The sequence below is a fragment of the Falco biarmicus genome, chromosome 5, assembly GCF_023638135.1.
Source record: "Falco biarmicus isolate bFalBia1 chromosome 5, bFalBia1.pri, whole genome shotgun sequence".
Lineage (NCBI taxonomy): Eukaryota > Metazoa > Chordata > Aves > Falconiformes > Falconidae > Falco > Falco biarmicus.
Window position 1 is genome coordinate 65,657,956 of NC_079292.1, and position 22,968 is coordinate 65,680,923.

Genomic DNA, 22,968 nt, shown 5'->3' on the forward strand with positions numbered 1-22,968 from the left:
TTTTGTGGAACAGCTATTTAGACACTGGGTTGCCTCAGTGGGAAAAGATGCCTAAACCGGCAGTTCCTCAGCCGCTTCGGAGGAGGGAGCCGGCGGCCCGCCGCCCCACCGAGCCCCGCACGACCTGCTGCGCCCCGGGCCGAGGAGCAAAGTCCCACGCAAATCGACTACAGGGTGCCGGGCACCGGGCGAGGCTGTTCCGCAGGGCTCGCCCCGCAGCCCCAGCGGCCCCGCCGGCCATCAGTCGAGACGGCTGATGGGGCCGGGCGCAGGCCACGTCACCATGGCAACGCCGGGCAACCGGGGGCGGGGCCGCCGGCGGGGCGAGGCCGTGGGAACATAGAGCGCATGCGCCGCCATCCCCCCCTTCCCCCCCTCCCCCCCCTCCCCCCCCCCCCCTCCCCGTGGTATCTCCGGGAACCCGGGACGCTTTACCGCGGGCGCATGCGCCGCCCACCGCCCCCCCCCCCCCTCTCCCGCGCATGCGCCCCGCTTCCCCTTCTCCCGCGTGGGTGTCTCGGTGGGGTGGGCAGCGGGTGGTGGGGGAGGGGAGCTGAATGGGAACCGGAAGCGGAAGCGCCGCGCGCAAGTAAACCGCTTTTCCCTTCAGTCAGGCGGCTTCTCCCGTGCTGCGCCCCGCTCGCGTGTCCGGCCTCGCTGCGCGGTGCCGAGCTCCCCCGCGCCGCCCGCCGCCGCCCGCCGCCGCCCGCGGCCCCGCCCAGCCGCCCGCCGCCGGCAGCCGGGGGAGGGGTCCCGCCCTCCGCGCCGCCGCCCTCGCTCCGTGGAGGTGCTGCCGGCCCCTCGCCGCCTCGCCCGCCCGCGCCTGTGCTAGGCGGCCGCGATGTCTGACAAGGAATTCATGTGGGCCCTCAAAAACGGGGACTTGGATGAGGTGAAGGATTATGTGGCCAAGGTAGGAGGCGCCGGGGGCCCGGGGTGGGCGAGGCGGCGCTGAGGAGGGAGGGACGTGCGCGGGGCCCGCTTCGGGGCCCTCCGTTCGGGGGTCGGCCGCCTGGGGCCGGGGGGCAGGACCCGCCGCCTGCCGGGGTGCGGGCTGCGAGCCTCCGCGGCGCTGCGGGTCCTCCCCTCCCCCTCCTCGCGGCCCGCTTGGGTCCTGGGCTCCCTCCCTGCCCCTCCAGCCCCACGGTCGACCCTTGTGCTTGCTGCTGAAGTTATTATATGTCAGTACGCGAAACTTCCTGAATTAACAGCCTGTGTCCTAGTACTGCCCCGCTGATCTTATGTGTGTGTGTGTGTATATGTATGTGGCCTTGGTTTGGTTATCCTTCCCCGCAGTGCCTCAGGGCTCATCCTTAATAGGGTGCTACTAAGCTGCCGGGTGTGTTGAGGCTTAATTCATTAACCTTCTGTGAAGTGTTTTGATACCTTCTTAGGGCAAGCGCTACAGGAACAGTAGATACCTGTGTAAGGGGTGAAAAGTATTCAGGTACACTGTAGTATTTGGAGGTTGGTTTATGTCCTTATTTGCCATGGCTTGTCAATGAGGTTTGTGGGTAAAGTGCATGTACATAAGGGCAAGATGCTGCTTCGGTGAATCCTTAGTGTTGTCTAGAAACTGTTACATCAGAGCAGAAGTTTGCATGTAATTTAGCTGTAATTACTTAGATCTCTGAACAAGTTAATGATTGTCTTTGGGAGCTTGACACATGCTGACATATCTTGCTGTGATGACTTAAGTTCTTCCTACTCTAGTTGTCGACTTCGGTTGAAAGTTACACAAACTTGTAGCACTCTTGGCAGAAAGAAATGTGTGTGAGTACTTAACAGCTGCTTTAGTACAAAGTCCAACAGTTTAGCTTTAATAGTCTTCTCTGACAGTTTCAGCTAAGCTACTGAACTTTGCATCAAAGTGGCTGTGGACTCGCATGCTGTGCTCTGTCTGTAAAGTGCTAGAGGTCCTAATACGTAGGCATAATATAATTATCCCACTTAAGCAGTCTGTTAAGGGTCACATATCTATGTCTGTGTAATACAGTTGAGTATTGCATTGACGTATCTTATTTCTTCTCAGCTTTGGGGCCTCCAGAGTGTTTCAGCAGCAGATTTGGTTTCTTGATACACCTTTTACAAGAATGCCATATTTATCTAGACAACTCACTGCACACTAGTGAGTAGTGGATCCTTGTGTATCTATTCCTGAGGCAAAAACTTTGGCAGTAACTATCTTCAGTCAGTTTATATCTACAAGATCACTGCAGTACTAATTACAAAGCTTTTCTATATTCCCACTCTTCCTGAGTGGCACTGCAACTCATGTGGCAAATGGTTTTATGTGATCACTCTTCATCCACTTCAGCATAAAGTCAAATACTCCGTTCCATCTGCTGCTGAAAGAGGCTTGAGCCAGCCAGGGTGGTGCTGTAGTAAAGAGGCTGAAGGGCACCATCTAACTGCACTAATGAGGTAGAAATCCTTAAAAGAGAGATACTGTCTGTGGTTAGGTGATTACAGTAAAAGAACCCTGCAATCCTTGAACAAGCTTACATTTTAGCACTGGCAATTGTAGAAGATGAATAAAGTGTGGGAATTTTCTGCTTATTTGTGACCTTATCTTGTCCATTCTTTTCCCCCACTTGCAAATGCGCTTTCTGTCATCAGCTCTTAAGCATCCTACTTGCCAGTAACACAAGAAGTCTAATGTTTTCTTTCCAGTTGTCCGTTATGTTTTCTTGACAAATTGTGGGCTAGTACCCAGGCTACCCTGGTTTCATGTAGAGACAAAGCTTATATGAGCAAATTTTGACTGACACCCTTCCTAATGGTTTGTTAACTTGTTTGGCTAATTTTTGGTAAGTTTTACAGTGATAAACTGGTGGGTTTTATGAAACAAAATGGAGGGAGGTACCTTCAGGGAAGAAGAGTACAGGAATGAGCTTATGTTTATAACAGGAAATGTGCATTGAGGAGGGGCAAGAGAACAATATGAAACCTCTGACTGTAGGAGAAGCCTCCGTTGGAACTTCACATTCTTGGTTCCTAAATTAATTCTGTGAAGGCAAATCATACTTTGATAGTTACAGTTCTCAGGAAAGTGTCTTTTCTGGACTGCCTGTTCTCTTTTGACTGCCTTCCTTATCAGTTGTATGGCTTTCTTGTCCTAAGTTTACTTATATGAACTTTGCAGTAGTAGAAATTTCCTCTCCCTGTAATGTGGGAGGCAGTGTTACATATCTTAGTCTGCATCTTCATAAAATTCTTTTTTGTCTGCCTTCCTGAAACATTTGATTTCCAGCTTCTCATTTGTGTTGTTCCTTGTTCTAGTCTTGTTTCTTCAATTGATTGGAAACAGTACAGCTTTTAACTATAATCTTGTAGTTTTGCTGCCAATTACAACATAAAGTGTTTGACCTCTGATTTTGTTTCCTATCTAAATAGCAGAGTTTGAAATGCTAACTAGATGACCCTGGGCACTTCAAAAATAATAGTGTAAATGGATGTCATCAGTGAGACTGTAAGAGTTGAACTCTGACAATGTCAGTCCTGGCTTTTCTTCACCTGTGTGAAATAAGCTGTAGAAGTTCTGTCTTTGGAGTCACTAGTATTTATTATTATTATTATTATTTAATCTCAGATTTGGCTAGTAGGTACCAAAAGGAAGGTAGCTTAGTAGCACTCAGACTTTGATTCAAACAGCAGGTGAAAAAGTATAACGTGAAAACCTTTCTTTTCGATGACAGTTTATTTTCTTTAAGTAGAGAAAGCTTCTGCCACTTCAGCAGTTCTTGGACAAGGGATACAGAGGCAGAAGGAAGGGTCTCCATTTGTACTTTATTTATGTCTGTGTAAAGAGGTTTTTCATTCTACTGAAAATACTTTCTCAGAAAGAATCTTTCATGGAAATAGTAGTTCTGAGGGGTGGCAATGAAACAAACAAATGTCAAATGATACTATTTTGTTGCTTAAGAAAAGAGATCTTAGTGCTGCCAGTGTGTGCATTCAGAAGACTTCTACTTGACTTCTACTTGATAAAAAGTTGAAAGATTATCTGTATAGTTTGAATAGTCCTGTAAAACTTAATACTTTTTTTGCAAGAAACATCTTATTAGTCTCCTTTTCTTGACTTCTAATCCTGTCAACTTTTTCTTTAAGTTAAATTATAAGTTCTACTGAACTACTGTCGTTAGTGTGTTATGCTAGCAGTTAAGTATGGTGTCATCTATTTTTATGACTAGATTAAGAAGTAATTTTTACCATTCGCTTTCTTTGATGTTGTCTATTTGAATATAGCCAGCATATGTTAGCTTCAGAGGTGTCTTTGCACGAATTGAAGGGACTGAAGGAATTCTGCACTCTTCCTACATACATCCACTCAAATTTTTAAAATTCCCCAAGAAAACAGAAGCTTTCATGGGAAGAGATGAATCAAATGTGCATTTAAATGGGTGAGGAGGACCCACGCAGATTAATTTGCTTCCCTCGAGGAAGGGAACAGGGGGCTAAAAAGTTTCAGTTAGAAGAAGAGCAGGGTATATTAAGCCTGCAGAACTTCTTAATGTGAATGGCGTTTGCTCTTTTACCTTCTCTTTATACTCATTCACCAGTGGAATGAGATAGGCTGTACAGTTGCTTCAAAAGACCATCAACATGTACATGTAATGTTTCCAGTCAGCAGTAGTTTTCTCAGGTGAAGTATAACATCTGTTCAGTCACCAGACACAAAGTTTTTGGCCAGATAAACTTGGATTGGTAAGAAAGAGGTTACAATAAATCTTTTTCTAATGTAATTTCACCTCACATAGCTTAACTGAGAAGTCCTCACTTCAGGAGCTGCTGTAGTCCCCTACATCATTGCTTCCTAAACATACCACTGCTTAGTTATGTTCAATAAGTCAACCAACCTACCGCCATAAGAAGATAGGACAATCAACCAAACTGGAAGCACCAGATTTTTACTGCTGAGAGGACTGGGAGTTTGAGGTGATGGTACGCTGTGAAACTAACGCTTTCAGAAAGTATGCATATGCTATGCTTGCCTAGTAGGCATTTCTGGTGTGGATTTTTAAAATATTTTTTTAAATAACAAAATAAACAAAACCAAATTCCTAGAGGACCTTCAATAACTCTGCTAGAAAACAGCAACTACCTATGCATCCTTCACAAAATTGTGATATGACAAAGTCTTGCAGTTCTTTGGGATATAATGACATTTGAATACATGTCTTAAGAAATGCAGAAAACATGACTACTGCAAAACTAACTGGAGAGACTAAACCAGAAACATTGTTTAGAAATACCTTTTTGAAATGGAGGGAGCAGTCAGGGGTATAGTTAAGGTTTAAGTGTTGTGAAAAAGAGAAAACACTTAAATATGTCTGTGAGAAGATTGATTAGAATGGAGAAATAATAGGTTACCCCTCAAAAGTTTAAACCTCTATTCTTTTGTGTGTCCATTGAAATGACTTATTCAGGAACAAACTAAATGAAAATAAACACTTAATTAAGTGACCATTATATATGGGTGGATTACTTTTAGTTACAGATTAACCATACCATGGTTAATTGAAACCATTGAAATTTACCTTGTCTCACTATGTTGAATACTGAAGTGCACTTCAGTGTTACAGCTACATTGATAGCTGGATTGCCTCTGGGTTGGAAAATGTTTTCTTGCTTTTCAGTGACAGGGAGCCTGAAAGCCTAGCTGGATTACAGTGCAGTGTAAGTATACCTCAGTAGTTTGTCTAGAGGCATATCAAGTCTGGCACTGACCTGGGAGCTACTGGACTGAAGTTTATCCCCATGAGAGCCTCTTGGATATCTCTGTACTGTAACTCCTTGGTGTTACGCCAATACTTGTACTGTGTGGGTTTTTCTTTATCTGGAGATTCTAGGCCTTCTGTTATTTTCTCTTGATTACTGTTGAGCGTGTTGGAATGTGATTCCTAAAGATACAGTTTTGTTTTACTTCTTAGTTCTACTTAAACTTGGTGTTCAATTTATATTTTGTAAATTTGAACATGATGACCTAAACCTTTACTTTATGAAATGAGACAGTTGCTTGCTACTGGAACCTGCTGCTAGCAGGTTCCATGTTCATGGTAGAATTACTCTTAACTATAATGACATGAACAAACTAGAAGAACTTTCAGAAGTACACAACGCGGCAGCTAGTTTTTAGTAGTGCGTACAATAAGATGTATGAGGTTGATGAACAACACCTTTTCAGGATGGCTAATTAATTTCCCCAGTCTGATCCAAAAGAGTCTGAGTACATGTGGTAAAGAATTGCTCACAGATATTTACAGTTTGTGCACCAGTTTTTTAAGTAGTTTATAGGAACAGCGTGGAGTAACAATCTTGCCTGTAAACCTGGCATTATGGTGGAAAGTGGGAAGTTGCTAGCTGAATGGACAAATCCTCAAATCTGTTCTTTTGGTGAAGGTACAGATATAACTGGTTTTGAAGCCATTTTTGTCTGAATTGTAAATGAAAGTCATGACAAGACTGATCACAAATCTGGAACTGCTAAACATAGTAGTATCTTTCTGAAATGTTGATGTCAGGCCTATGATCGTTTTGTTGGTTCACTTGACTTCTGTGCTCTGAAACTCTTGGTGGCTTTAAGAGACTGCCCAAGTCTGTGATTTGTGTTTGACTTTTTCACGCTTAAATAAAAAATTAAGTATTTATTTGTTTGGGCTGTTCTTATGCTGATTTGTCCTGTGTCTAATTGATGTTTGCTGCAAAAAGTAAAGAGAGTGTGATCAAAATCAGATTTTAATAAAACATTAAGTTTAAACTTTTGTTGCCGAAAGATTTACTAATTATAACATTTCTTAAACTGAAAGGAAATTTTATTTCTGCTGCAAATATATCCTGTTTTGTCTGAGTTTCTGGTCTTTAGTGTATGCATTACTAAGTATAACAGCACAAAGTTAGGAATAAGTTATGAATAACAGGCAGAGAATCCAGTGGTATGAGGAAAACACATCTAGTACTGTTCCTTTTCTTCCCACCCTCCCTTATTCTAACCTCAATTTTTCCTCTTGTATCTGTTTTATCTTTACTAAATCCTTGTTCTTCAAGCCTAGCTCTTGTCTTCCAACTCAGTTAGGTAATTTTGATTTCCACAGGAAGGCATACGGAAGATGAGCTAAGCTTTCTAAAATTCCAAGAGAACAGTTCTTCAGTGGTTTGTATTCTGTCTCCATTTGGAATAATATGTGGAAAGTGGTGCTAGTTGTGAAGGCTGTGCAATGAACGTTGACTTGGGTACCATGGAATTGGTGAGTCATGCAGGCCACGTGAGTAAAAATACTGAATGAATAGATCTTGTAGCAGTGTCAAAATGCATAAATAAGGAATCCCTAGATAGGTCACAATAGACCAAACAACTTCTTTATGCTTGTTCTGAAGGAGCATATGCTTAGCTGTTAAGATATCAGGACCTGAAGGTCAAATATCCTACCCAAATTTAAGCAGAACATAGTGGACTCAGAAATGCGGGGTTCTCAAGGCCGAAAATTTTCGAGACTGAAAGGCACTTAAAACATGTAGGTGAAAGGTTGGAAGAGAAAATTTAGGAAAGATAAAGAAAGCCAGGGGAATGTATAAAATTTTATTGCTTCAGTCCTGTACTCATTTTTTTCTTTATATGGATCCCCAGCCAAGTGTTCTTAGCTTTTTGAGGTTTTTTTATGGCTTTATGTTTATGCTTATTTGAACTTGAATATGTGTCCAGACAAAAGTGCAAACAAAGTCACTTCTTTGTAACTAATTTGCACACTTGAGAAATGGAAGGTTTATATTAAGTTGTTACTAGTTTTAATTCCCCCCTAGCAAAAGCTCCACATTGAATGTTGTGTTTACCAGCCAATACAGTTCTGTGGAAAGAGGCAGTTGTCATTTGTGTAGACAGATCTTCTATTGCTAGAACAAAAGCGTTGACTGGAATTAATAAGTCCCAATAACTGACCAGTTGGTTATACAACAATTGTTTTTCTTAAAAGTTGCAGTTTCAGCAGTTTTGAACAATTAGATATTTTTCTGCTTTAGCTTGTTATCAGAAGGGTTGGGAACAAATTAGCACAGTTCGTAGTAAAGAGTTTGAAATCTTTATTGGGTGCTGGATATGCTATTAGTTGTTTTTATTGCAAATTGATGCTAAAGCTTATGTTGATTGCAACCACCAATGGCAAATTCGGCAATCATGTGCCAGAAACGGGGAGGGATACAGTAGCTTTCTTTAAATGTTTAAGGGACTAGTGTCTGTGTTGCTTTCTGACTTGGGAAGTAATTAGTATTAGTAAGTCCTATTGAACAAGCTACAGTTCTTAATTCTTAGTTTGACTGGAATGTACTTGTGTGTGGGTTGTTGGGGGTTTTTTTCGTGGTGCTTTTAAAACAAAACAAAACCAAACCAAGAAAAGGACAGAAAATAAATTGGTATTATCCTGAAAGGAACTGAAGTCCTGGTGAGAGAAAGTGGGAAAGGACAGAGAAACATGGTCTTGTAAACTCGTAATGCATCTGCACATAAATATGGCTTTGAGGTAGTTTGGGGGTTTTGGTGCTTTTTTGCACTTTGCCCGTTTTTATGGTCTTTAGTCTTTTGTCTGTAGTATAGTTCATAGTTCAGTACAGACTCATAATATACTAAGCATTATTGCATTTCTCCAAAGAAAGAATTTTTGTAACTTTCTTGCTGCAACAAGGATTAGAGTATGGTCTAGATTTTTGTCTTTTCTTACGTATATTGCTGCCTTCCTCTTTGGTTACAGGCCAAAAGGGAAATGGTAAAATCATTTTACTTCGCCTTCAGCTACACTTTGAAAATAAAATGGAGTAATTGCACACAGTGGCTAATAAGCTGAACAGACCAAAACATCACTAGAAATGTGTTCTGGGCATTTGCCTGTCATGCTTTCAGCCAAAGTTCAAAGAATATTCTGAAGTGTATCTAATTATGGAGTCAGTTTATAAAACAGAATCGTGTGCTCAAAGTTTCTTATGAGCTAAGATCAAGTCTTGATAATTACTGTTGAATGACTGATACTTTCTTTCCCCAAACTCCAGTAATTTATGAACTTGCTTTTTAACACACTTGTGGCCTATAAATTAGTGATTAGCTTCAAGGAGGAAAGATGAGCTGGAAAGCTATTTGAGACAATAAGATAGAGGCTGTCCTTAGAACAGTTACCATCAGCATCTGTCTTCTAAACTGATTTGTTAATGATGCTGTGAATACAAACACCATAAGCAATAAATGCTTTAAAACGATTTTTGTTTGTTCTAAAACACTTCAAGTACTTGATTCAGGTGTGGAATTGAAAGGAGGAGGTTTCAAATCTTCATATAAAAAAGACTGGTCAGGAGAGTCCCTGTAGGGTGAGATCTGCATTTCTATCTATGCCCTGTATAAAAAAAATAATTGCAGGATCCTTTGTATTTTAGTGAGGCGTTTGGGAGAACCTTTGTTTCTTGGGTTGCTGACTTTTCAATAACTTCAGTAATACTATTAACTCTTCCTTGGCTAAAGGGTTTTTAGCCTGGTTAAAAAACTTGAATTTGCTCTGTAATAAAGCATTAATTATCTGTTACTTAAGTTTACCTTGTAGATAATAACTCAACAGTAAATACACTTGATTTCAAAATATGTTCCTTCAATTAGACTATAACATGAAATACAGTCTTCAGTTCTGTTCCTGTGACAAGTTAGTAGACTGTATTTACTAAAGTATTTTCAACAGTAATTCCTGTTGAAATCTGGAGAAAATAGCTTAACTTTTGTAGATGGATTATTTAAATTATAAAAATGCAATATCAGTATTGGTAACTTTTAATGAAAGTATTACAGTGGAGCTGAATACTCCAAGTGTATGTAATTGGTTTACAGAGCCATTCTGTGGATGTTAATGCATATTTTTTAAAGTATATACTGCTTAGAAAACAGTGGTTTTTCTGTGAATTTAAAAACAGCTTTTATGTTTAAGTGTTTTACTTCTGTGTTTTGTTTTGGTGTGATTTGAATCAAAAACAGCTTCAGCAATTCAACAAAAAATGTGTTAAGGCACAGATCTTCTAGAACTCATTAATACTGCTTTTGATATTTCATATCGTTTTATGCATTGTTGTGTGAATAAAATGTAAACTCAATTTGCACAGCAAAATAATGCCTGTTAATCTCATAGCAAAACTTACTTAGAAGCTAAGCTTGGGTGTAACAGAACACTTGATCTTGCCTTGGACATATCCTTTGTTCATATTCTAGAGAAGTAAGTAATGCTTATGATATTAAGCCTCAATTATGACATTGAAATTCAGTAGTTTTTTGAAATTATGCCAGTAGTTTTTGAAAGATAAATTCATCTTCCTGTTTATCCTCTCCTATCTTCATGACTGAGTACAACCTTAAATTTGAGAACTCATATTTAGTTGCGGGGGGAAGGATTGGTGTTCTTAGTTTTTTAGATTATGCACACAAGTCGAAATATTAAGGTGGCATCTGCTGAAAGAGAAACTCAATATCTGGTGTCTATTGTTCTTCTAGAAGGAAAAGTCACTTCCTGTGCATTCTTTGGACAATGTGTACTGAGGATTTTAATAGATGTTGATGCTGGGGCTTTTACAGTGACTGAAAGTTCTTTAATTCAAAGCTAGCAACTAAGTGCAGATTGGATGGTAATAGCTTTTATTCTTTGCTCAGCTGGTTAACTTTTGGAGCAGTGATCTGATGATGGAAATAGCCTGAATCCTGTTACTAAACCTTTGGATTGCTTTATCCTTGAACTTAATATCGTATTCTAAAACAAACTTAGTGCACCAAGGAAGAAAAACGTGGCACTGTATTTTTATCTGTCCAAACTTGATTTCATAATTCCGTGGCTAGATGATCTGACATGTTAAGCTTGAGTTTGTGTGAAACTACATGAACAGGTGTTCTGTGTATTTTTCTGGTTTGATAGTGTCATCTGTTGTCAATCTGCTGATGGTATAGTACTGAATTACTGAGACCTTATCTGATTTCTGGTTTAAGTATGGCTGATGTCTGCTGTTTAGCAATCATCTGGCATCCATGTGGGCTGGAATATGTTCTGCTTGGTATAGTCTTAGAGTGGGTATCATCCAAATTGGATCAAAATGCAGCAGTGTTAAGATGTGGAGTCTGGCAAGTCATTTCTGCAGGAAATACAATTTTAGGTCAGCTCAGTGTTGCCTGTGAAAATGGACCACTGCTGTGTTGATTGGGTACAGTACTTAACACGTCTCTTTAGACTGAACATTAGTTTTATGTCAAGTTAGGGTATAAAGTCATTAGATCTGTCTGTGATTCCTTAAGAATTAGTAGTTAAATGGTTTTATTTTTGGTTGTGGCCACTGTATCATGTCTGATAGACAAGCCTTGGTGCCACAACTAAAACATTTGAGCTTTAATTCCAAATTCTAACAGTTCTAAGCAGAGATAGCTCAGTGTGTCTGATCACTGACTGTTTCAGTTCAGAATCTAGAATGTTTAGCGCACTGACATTCATTAATTAGAAGTAGTACTCTGAACAGAGTCTCTTGTTAGAAGTAATAATACATAAAAATAAGCATCAGTGTATTCTGTCAGAACTAGTTGCTGCTGTTACTCTGAGCTGTTGCTTAACTGACAGGTGAGTGCTTTTGGACAGCTTTTAAATAGGAATACGTAAGAGCTGAGAGAAGCTGCAAAACTGGTCCCTTCATTCCTGTTTCATCACTTGCTAATGCAAGTAGTGAGTGGTTTCCCCTGTTTCTTGCTCAAATCTTAGATTAAGGATTTTGGGCTGGGGGTGGGGGAGGTGAAACAACTGTTTTCAATAATGCACATACTGACACAGCTCTGAAGCTGGGATTGTAGCATGAGTTTCTAGAAGCTGTAGCTAGGAAACAGTAGGTTCATTACTGTTCTAAAGAACAACTTGTGTATCAGGTTTGTTTGTCTCTAAAAATGCTGATACAACTGAAGCACAGATGGCTCAGTAGTTCAGTTTATTTAGCAGTTGCTTCTGGATTTGTATTCTTTTGACTGAGACAAAGGATTTCACATTGCATTTGATTATCATGGATAAACTAGGTATTTTTTTACCACTAACAAATAAAACCTGAAAATTACGCTTGCTAAGTACCTTATTGGCTTAAGCCAAAATAAGTGTAGGGGTGCTTATAAAAGCTTTTCAGAGTACTTTAAATACCATATCAAGACAGGCAAAATTCAGCATGAGGTTCATAATTAATTTTCTTGTGTAGAGCAAGTATTAGTGTTATCATTAGCAGTTGAGGCTTCTATCAAAGCAGAGAACTGCAAAGTAGATACTAATTTTAAACATACATGGCCATCTACATCTGTCTGCTCTGGCCGTAGAACTTGCTGCAAAATGCCGACTGGAGAGACCCATACTGTCATCAGAACATATACCTCTTTTTGGTAAATGGGTGAGGGTCTTTTAGCAGGAATGTTATGCTGTAATCCTTTGAGTAGCCTTTTTTCAACTTTTAAAAAAATGGTCAGATGGATGTGGCATGCAAAACTAATAACAAAGACTAGATGTGGATCCAGAACAGCAATGACAAGTTGTTACTGATGTCCGTAGCCTCTTCCACATAGCTTTAACTTTCTGTATTCAAGAAGTTTCCATCTCAACATCTGTTAACTTGATTTTGCTTTTTGATAATCATCTACAGGGTTTCTTGTGGATGTTTTTGCTGTTTCTGTCTGTTTCAGGAAGACGTGATAAGAGGAAGGTGTAAAGACAGCTTGTCCCAAATATTCTCCAAAGCATACACAGCAGAAAGAAGACGGCTGGGAGAAAATACCTTGTTGCTCCAGGCTATGAAATATAGAGGACAGGGAATAAAAAAAACCTGTCAGTGTCAAAAAGGCATTATTAAATATCTCTTGCCATCAACACAAAGATCATCAGTAGAAAGGCTTAGCTAATGTAGTCCCTCTCAGCCATTAAACAAAAACCAAAGAACTTCTAGATCTTCTGAAATACTTGAAGTGGAAAGTAGTTATCCCATACAATATATCTAGGTCACTTGCTTCTGTTCAGTTGTCCACAGACAACTGTAGTCCGTGCTGGCTACAGTTGGAAAACTACTGGAATGGTCAGAATTTGCTGAACCACTGAGCAATAGCAGCAGTAGTCTCTCTGTGGCAGGCTGGATGAGACTGGATTATGTTAATTTACTTAATGGGCTGAAAATAAATAATTTTTGAAAATATAGAGGATTCAAATGAAAACTTGGACCCTGCACAAATTTTTTGCAGTTGCCATGGGAAACTGCCTACTTGCAGTTACAATGGGTTGATTTCTCAGCTTTGGCAGGAACTTACTGCTGGTTTTTAACTGAAGAAATCTGCTTCAAAATCATAACTTATCCACAAGTTACAACACAATGTTTTTCCTTCCCTTTCTGCTCTTTGGACCTAACACAGCCTTTATTAGTTACTTCACCATGTTCCACTGTTGCTTTTAGGTTGAATATTGACCAGGGGGCAACAAGGTCATTGTCCTTGTGAGTCAGAAGATAGAGACAAGAAAACTTGAGACTCAGTAATCTGAGAATAGTAAAGCTGAGCAGAATATATAGAAAAATGTTGCGTCTCCTTAGGCCTTCTGCATTGTTTGAGTGTTTTTTTAATGCATCAAGTTAGGGCAAATGTGGAATTTATCTTTTTTGACCTGCTCTGCCCAATTGTTAGTTCAGCAATCCATGTAGCATCATGTGTCAGAGCTTTTTCCTCTTACACAAAAAAATGTACAAAAGTTAAATAATATGCTGCACTGACTTGTGTTATGAGCTGATCACTTGAATTTTTCTTGTTTCTAATCAATAAAAGTGGGCAGGAATTGAAAATAGCATGTTAGTCTAGGCTTATGATGAAATACCCAGAAGCTTATAAAAATGGTTTCCTTGTCTAAAGTACTAGACAAGTGATTCAGTTATAGTCAGGTTTGTGTTAAGATAGCTGATGTGAGGGTATGTCTACTGTAGCAATTTAAAACTGAGACAGTTTCAGTAATGGATGCAGATATCTAACCTCTCTGCTCTACCCAGCAGAAACTGCTTCAGGCTAGTGCTCCACGTCAGTTAACTTGACAAAATTTCTAGAGAAAATTGTATAACCGGCTTGGAAGAAGAGATCGTTTTATTGTTCCCACTACTCAAAGGTGTTTTCAGTAGCATAAATTTTAACACTTGAAAACTAGTAATAAGTTTTTCAGGAAAAGCCATTAGGCCCAAATTACTGAATTCATTTAAGAGTGCTTCTATCGGTAACCTCCAAGGACCAGTGAAAGTGCTAGTGTAGACTTTGGTTAGCTAGATCAGTCTATATTTTGGCAGGAATGAAAACTACTTTAAAGTCAATGCTGCTTTTTAGAACCTGAGGCTATTCTTGTAGGGGGGAAAAACTCGGTTGAATTACAGCACCACTTCGAAAGACGAGTGTTGTGGGGTTATTGAACTGAAGGCCTAAAGTGCAGACCAGGTGAATACTTTTACATAGTGAGCTCTGTGGTTGGGAACTGGTGTTCTATAATGCTGTCAGATTTCTTCAACATGTTTTATAGAAATGCAAAAGACACCTACAAATCCAACTTTGAGTTAAGCTTAGCAGTGCTTGAATCAGCTCTTTGGCAGTCCTAAGGTGAGAACGAGGGTTACAGAATGGTATACATATGGAACCACTCCAAAGGTGGACTGAGGAGGATGAGAGCACTCTCCATCAGGTCATATGAGGAATCTGGGCTCTCTGTACCGAAGTCCAAGGAATGTTTCAATAGTGAGAAAATGTCAATAGTAAGGAAACTGAAGTAGGAGCACTTGAATTTTCAGTGGTAAACCTCAGCTTTTTGTGTTGGCAAAAGTAAAAAAATGAGAGTGTTTTTGTGTTTGAACTTGTAGCATTCAGTTTTAGTTCTGAAGCCTTTAGAAGGGTAATTGAAAACTGGGATATTTGAGGCTCCAGTTCTGTCCTTAAGGAACTGATCGGTGGAAGAAGAGTTCAGAGGAGGCAAGCTATAAAATTTTGTTTCTAGGATGGAAGGTCAGATTGCCCTTTTTTTTTTTTTTGTTATTTGAATATAGATGATACTGCAGCCTGGCTGAAGAAGGTTAAGATGCTTCAAGGGCCTTTCTGTTCAGGGACTCACTCATGACAGAATGAGAAATGTTGAGTTGAGAGAGTGCTTTTCAAGGCTGTTACTTGGACAGACAACTTACTATTTTGAGGAATTTGTAAAATACACAGAGTTACACAGAAGGTGAAAGCAAAATGATCCAGTGGAAGGAATGTAGAAACATTGCACAAATATGCAGGGATGGGAGTATGACAGCTGAACTTCAGTTGAAGTTGAAACTAGCAAGGAATCGGTACTAGCGGTAGAAGGAGCTAGTGACTGATTATGAAAGGAAGGCAAAGGAAGATCTGGAGCTACTGCTTTGTTGAGCAGAGGACCAAGTGATAAAATACATAAAAAGCTTTTTTGCCCTTCTTATTGGTAAGGCCTTCCAGGGCCCTCCACCTAATAGGAGAGCCTTTGGTAATGAAGCACTGTCTGTGGTAAAGGAAAATGGAATTAGGGAATTCCTTAAGTAGCCTGGACATACGCCAGTCCATGTGATCAGGTGGGATGCATCTGAGGGTGCTGACAGACCTGTATGATGTCTTTGTGCAGCTGTTCTGTCATCTTTGAAAGGCCTTAGTGACTGGGGGAATGTTTCTGATGAATCCGAGAAAGCAAATGTCTCACATATTCAATAATGGTGAGAAGGAACACCTGGGGAACTGTAGGTAGGTCAGTTTAGCCTCAGTCTCTGGGAAGGCTATGCAGGAAATCCTTTTCTTCCTTGAACCCATTTGACAAGACTTTTGCTGTAAGGATATAGTGGGAGATCAAGTCAAAGTTTGCAGTATGTGGACTGTAAGGTTGGTGGAAAATTGACTGGGCTGTTGGACTCAAAGGGCTGTGATTAGCAGTGTCACCTCTAAGTGGTGCCTGGTTACCAGTGGTGTCTGTCAGGGCTTGGTAGTAGTAGTATTGCTTAACGTTTTTATTGGTGACCTAGACAATGGGATGTCTTTATTGTTCAGGACAATAGGATAAAAAGAAGTGAACCCATGCACCTGTACGAGCTGGGGACTAATTGGCTAAGTAGGAGCTCTTTAGAAAAAGTACTTCAGGGTCCTGGTAGACATCAAGCTGCAGATAAGTCTGCAGCATGCTCTTGTGTTATTGAAGGCCAGCAGCATACAGAGCTGTGTTAGCAAGAAAACAGCCAGCAGGTTGAAAGAAATGTTTCCCTTCTTACCACTTCTGAGGCTGCATTTGAGCACTGTGTCCAGTTCTGGGTTTCCTAGTAGAAGAGGGACATTGACATACTGGAACATATTGAGAGTCAAGAGCTTGGGGGCCATCAGGATTGCTGAGGACATAAAAAGAGATGCTGTTTACAGTTGTGGTGATTTGGGTTTGGGGTTTTTTGTTGGTTTTTGTTTTGATTGTTTGGTTTTGTTTTTTTTTTTTAGGGAACGTTTTATTGTCTTTCTCTACCAAGGGCAGGATATAGAGAGGTTTGTTTAGAGATGCATAGTGAAAGTGTTAAGAGGCAACTGTTCAGTCTGAATGTGAGAAATACTTCACTGTGAGTATGATCAAACCCTGGGAAGGGTTTGTGCCTACAGAGCTTGTGTAATCCTCAGTCCTTGGAGGTGTGTGGAATTCAGCTGGGCAATGTCCTGAGCAGCCTGATCTGTTTGGACCTACTTTGAGCAGATGTTAGGACTAGAAAACCTCCAGAGTTCCCTTTCAGCCTTAAATAGTCTGTGATTCCATGAGTCATTAGGCTTACAAGCTTGTAGAATTAAACTGTCCTTATATTTTTAGATTATTAGTCAGGTCTCAGGAAGTGTGGTAGTTGAGTTTTCCTTCATTACTGCTAGTGTTTATGACCCATGGATTAGTTATGTAAAAACATCATCTTATGTTTTTACTGTTACAGCAAAGAGATTAATGACAGAAGTTTTTATTTGACTTAATTGTGGGCTTAATATTTTATTTTTGGAATTGTAGGATAATTGACCTTGAGGAACAGAAGTATGTAGAAAATAGGGGTTTCTTCATTTGTTTCTGTTGTATTGTTATTAAGGATTCCTAATAAAGATATTCAGATCTGCAGTGCTAGAGAGGTGACTTTTGGATTAGATGAGCCCCAGAGCTGACATGTGACAGCAATAAACAGTTGAAAAGTCTATGAACATACAACTGGAACACGGTTTATGCAGTGAACTTTGGCTTAAATACTTAAAATACAGCCATTTTGAGAATACAAGTAGGATGACAAAGATAGCTGAATGTATTTTTATCGTCAGAGTACTTAAGTTGTGGGCGGTGGTTTTGTTTGTTAAAAAATCTTTCCAGAGATGGATGAGTCTGGAAAAAGTTATACTGGACAGTGATTGAAGGGGTGTGAGCTGATTCAAAGTTTGAGAAAATGAAGGAGAGTGTTAGGGGAAGATTAATATATATTAGTTCCGCTACATCCCCCACATTCCCGTTGTGGAAGTGCAAGATTGTCGGCTAAACCCTGTTCGTGTATGTCATAGTTTAATGTGGCAGAGTATATGGCTAATAATTTTTTACAAGGTGTGGTTTGTCCAAACTTGCTCTCCTTTCAGAAGACTAAGGAATACAGTGCTCTTAAGTGATTTAAAACTCAGGTTATCTGTGTTCCACTTAAAACCATAAAATTTACTATTTCAGGCAACTAGGTGTAAAAACTAAAAATTAGTTAGGTTGGAAGGAAAGATTTCCTTCAGTGGCTACCAATATAGTTTCAATTATGGCAAAATGTCTTCAGATTGTGTCCAACATTAACACATAAATTATAGTTTACTTCTCCCAGTTTCATTTTACAAAATTAAATTTAAATTGGGACACCTGACCATGGCATTTTCAATCCCCCTCTGATGGAATGAAAATACCATGGTCAGGTGTCCCAATTTAATTTCTGGATTTCCGGATTCAGAATATCACAATGTAAGAAAGATTTTTACATTTCAGTTATACCTCTGATCATTGTTATTGGGTGTATCAAAGCTTACCTACCTATCTACTAAGATTTGTTTTTTAAAGGCAACTTATGAAGATGAATATAGAAAGCAGATGCTACACTGAATTTCACTTGTTTCCTAATGTTTCTTCTGGCATAAATTCCCAGGAGGATTTTGTTGTTGTTGTTACACTATGTGCTTTAAAAGTGAAGAATGTTGCTAACAGTGCATAAATGAATATTACGCATGATTCTTCTGATATAAAGACCATGCACTGAGATGTGACAAAGAAACAAGAAGGTACAATACCTAAATTTTTCTTTTCTCTTTTGTCCGCACATATTTGCATATTGTTTCTACACCTGAGTAATATAAATGCTCAAAACCTGAGATGCTTTCCATGAGTTGAATTCTTAACACCTTTTGCTATAGATCTGTACAATGAGATTGGTTTGAAATGCTTCTCATGCCCTGTGTCACTTGATCTCTTTGCTGAATTTTTTAAAAAAACAATAAACCCAGTGTGAACAAAGGCCTACAGGAAGGTAGTAAAATATGAAGTGTTTGGAGGTAGTATTCTCAGTATGCAGTAAGATAATTGGAATATCTCATCCATAGGACTTAAACTTTTCTTAATAAAGAGATTTTTTTTCATTGTTCCTCTTTCCCACTCAGACAACAATAAAGGTATTTCTATATTTAAAATGTCAGCGTTACCTAATAGACTGTAACAATGGCTATCCTTTGTATGCCAAGAGATATAAGTAATGCAACAGTTTGTACAGCGAATTCATCTTTTTCCGGAACAATGGAGATAGGAATTACCCAGTAGTGCAGCTCCTGTAGGATGCTTCCCTGTGTTCCAAGGGCATCTGACTGCATAGAATCAGGTTTCCTTCATTAAAACTGGAATGAAAAGAGTGCATGAAATAGGGAGATGAAGTTATTTCTGCATGGCAGGATAAGTACAGATGGGAATATGGAGTTGTTTCTAAATTTGAAAGAGCATTTTAATGCCACCAGTATTACAGATACTGCTCTACTAATACAGTTAGCCTATGCAATAGGATTTAATGAGGTCACAATTTTCAGCTTCTATTCCTGTGGTAGAACTGCAGTGTAAATTCCAGCTACTTATTTCTGCTGTGTACGTGTGCCAAGTGGTGAGTCAGATGAAGGAATGGATTTAGCTGGAAAGGAGAAAATTAGCAAGTTAATTCTCATACTGATTAGTTCCTTCATTGGATTCATTGTTCAGCCACTAATTCTGATGCAGAGGTGAGAAGGATTAAACTGTGGATAAGAGTAGTGATACTGTAACTGCTACACAGGAGAAAATCGGTGCTAAACTGATGGGTGAGCTGTGACTTTAATAGCATGGCAATAATATTCTAGAGCAACACTACTGGCAAACCATGGTGCTCAGGTGAATAGCTGGCTCGGATTTGGTTGTGGTTGGTGTGCCACTGCAACGTAAGCCTGTGATTGAAGCACACGGAATATCCTGTAGAAATGCTAGAGTGGCACTAGATGAAGTTTGGTTCAGCTCATTTCGCTTTAAGTGTTGATGCCTTTGAAACTGACGGGAACTGGGAAAGCAGGGGGTTAGCAGGTAAAGCTAGATGAAGGGGTGCATAGAATACAGTCTGTGTAATAAAGCCTACAGAAAAGGTGGGGTCTATTCAAGGACAGTGTCAGTTTGGTGTGATTAAATAATATGCCCAGTAAATAAAGAGTTTCAGAACTTGTAATTTATGACTAAACTTGTTTATTCAACATTTCCATTGAGCTGACGTAATAATGTGCATTAGGGACGAAAGTCAATGAAATCTGATTCATACTTTCAACTGGGCTGCAAAAGAATAAGGAATTAAATTTGGCAGAATTTATTCAAGGCAGCTGTTAAGGTGCAGATCCTTCCAGATTTGGGACATCCAGCAGGAGGGCAGCTTGGCTGTCAGGGGACTCCTCTCTGATCTTAGGTATGAAAAGGGGGAGCATGAAAAGTGGAATTGGGGGTGGGTAACAAAGAAGAATGTAGGCACTTTCTCAGAGTGCACAGGGATGGAACTGAATTCCAGGCAAGCTTTGGCTTTTTTAACTGTAAAAGGACATGAGATACAGCCTGGCTTGTGTAGGTATGTTGGCAGAAAAAGTGGAGCAAGGAAATTGTGTGAGATAGAAGTTAGTTGAAGAATTAAGTTTAAGAAAGTTCAAGAGTAAATAATTTTGACAGCACTCACTTAAGAAATTAGTTAGAACAGATCTTTTGGATTTAATTGCTCCATTACAGAAAGTGGGTGATAGTTGCATTCGGAGGATGCTATAATGAACCCTACTATTAGTTATTTAAAAAGCAGAGAAAATTCTTGAAAGTATTTAGAGCTGAGCTTTGAGTTTTTATTTTCCTGTCCTTCACTGAAAAATTAATATGACATTTAAAGCCTTTCTAATTGAATATTCTGCTGTTATCCATGTATGTGCTATTTCTAAGTAGGACATAAGATTAACATGTTATAAAAATCTTCTCATGCTGTCTTGTTTAGTAACTGGAGATTTACAGAGAGGCTTTTCGTTACCTGTAATCAGATTTTAATAGAGGGGATTAAGGCAGATACCTGCTAACTGCTGGTTCTGATGTTTCATGTGCGGAACTGGTTTTTAATGTTACTGCATAGCTGGTGCTCTAGGTCGTTGATCTGCAAAGAAAAACATTACTGATGTAGCTTATACCAGACATAGCCTTAAATGTCTGACTAAGTAAACTCAGCATATTCTGGAAGGTTGTTAAAAGGTGTTCATGTCTTTCCTTTTGCAAGGGCAAATTCTTTTCTGAGGCTTTGCACAAAGGTTTACACAATTCTTAGTGAATTTGTAGGTCCACTCTAGAAAGTGAAACTAAGTAATCTTTCATGCCTTTGAAAATATATTTTTATTTTGAAGTTAATATGATTCTTTGATTCTGGCTTAACTAAGTCTCCTTCAAAGTACCCTCGTAACAAATACCTACTTTGCTGCTATGTTAGATTCTAGAAGATGACAAAAGTCCCTTAAATGTTCCTGGGAAAATTTTCTATCACTTTTTGTCTAATGTACGTAAGATTTTGTTCCTACGGGTGTAAAGGAAAAATCATGCTCTTTGGCAGTTCATGTGTGTTCTGACCTGTGCAGAATATAGTCTTTTAAAAGAAAACCTTTAGCAGCTATTTAATATAGTCTGAGTTTTATCCTACCAAAAATCTCGCTTACTTTGCTGTCTCCAAGTTCAGTACTGAGAAACATCACTTGAAAAGATTGCTGATAGGGAAGTTTATAACATTCAGTATAATGTCTCTGGCCAATATTATATGAAAACACAGCAATTTCACAAAACTTTACATAGAGAGAACTCTTTTTAAGTCTTTACTTCCTGCACTCTTTCCTGCCTTTGCCTGTCATAGGGCTTCAGAGACCCCTTTGTCTTGTTTTGTTGACATAATTAGCCACACCTTGACCAGAGCTGCCTTATTTATGAGGGGCTCAAGTCTTGACCTTATGCTTAGGTATTTTTTTATCATATGAAGAGGTGAATCAGCATTGTAGCTATGGCTACTATATAGTATAATTTCTTTGCTAATGCGAATGCTTGAATTCTGTAGTGCATAGTCAATCACTTTTTGCATGTCACCATATAGAGAAGATGCTTTTCCTATACAAAATGTGGTCTGTCATGGCTGGCCAGGCTGTCAGAACTGAGAATCCATCTGCCCATGTAAGTAAACATCTCTCCCTAGCTTAGCTAAACAGAATACTTACAAGTTGAAGAGCAAGAGAATCCAACTTGGAGTGCTCATCCAGTGAAGACAAAAGTCAACACCCACAGGATTGTATATCCAAAGCTCAAAAGAGAACAGCAGCTTGTTTAGTTAATCTTTAATAACCTTATCTAGGGTGTTAGATGTTTCGTATCACTGTCTAGCCAAGTAAAATGTTTATTGTTGTAACTGGTTAACTACTGTCTTTCACCTGTGTATTACTAATTTGGATCATGAGGGTTCAAGCAGTTTCCTGACTTCCCCATTTTTATAGGTGATTTTATATGAAACTTGTATCTTAGAGACTTATTTAAGCATATAAATGGAAGCTGGTGTAGATAAAGATAGAAAATGTTAATAGAATTTCAATTAAAGATATGAAATCAGTATTTTCATGTCTAAACGCACTTTCTCTTTGCACAAGCAAAACTGTAAAGATGTCCTTGTGAATTTTGTGACAATTGGTCTTTAATCTGCGTAACTTGTGTGTAGGGGTATGGTTTACGGGGGGTTTCAGTTTACCTATACAACTTCTACTGAAACTATTTAGTGTTACAGCATGAAGCTCCTTCTGAAAAAGAATTAAATTGTTGTTCCCATGGATACCGATAGAGCTCTATACCAGTAGCCTCCAAAACTTTTTGATCATGCACCTCATCAATAAATAAATTTCCAGCATGTTCCACCAATATCTCTATATTTATAAATAAATTTTATACATGTATTATGTAGTATGTATGTTATAAAACATGCTCAAAATTGGAAATTAAAGTTGAAATAAACACTATTTTACATTTTATTAACAGTGCAAAAATTTTTTTCTTATTGTACCCCAATGGATTGTCCTGCACACCTGTCTGGGTTTTTGCACCCCACTTTGGAGACCACTGCTCTTCTATGGGGAGATGCCCCAGACAATACAAATAGGAGATCTAAAGGCCAGAGGAAAAATTACTTATGAAGAGTCCTGCGAGTTTTCTGACATACATGTGTTAGAGACTGCATTTAAAGCAGGTGCTTGTGCCAGGGTTTGATCCCTTTTTATGAAATGGGTTGATTTTTCTTCCCTTCCTATTTCTATATGTCTTGAACCAGGAGTAGAAAAGACCCAACAAAGTTTTATAACATTCA

The 22,968-nt window shown here is 39.3% G+C and overlaps 1 protein-coding gene across 2 annotated transcripts in view; it reads left to right on the top strand.

Annotated features, from left to right (window-relative positions):
- The first annotated feature begins 560 nt into the window (after positions 1–560).
- The window catches only part of MTPN (myotrophin), a 44,277-nt gene continuing 21,869 nt past the window's right edge, over positions 561–22,968 (top strand). The window contains exons 1-2 of one of the 2 annotated variants that reach the window (XM_056340605.1): positions 561–913; positions 7,095–7,247. In XM_056340605.1, the coding sequence (XP_056196580.1) occupies positions 7,218–7,247 (30 nt within the window). In that variant the 5' untranslated portion in view covers positions 561–913; positions 7,095–7,217. The remainder of the gene's footprint in view (positions 914–7,094; positions 7,248–22,968) is intronic. The other variant, XM_056340604.1, reaches the window with a different exon arrangement.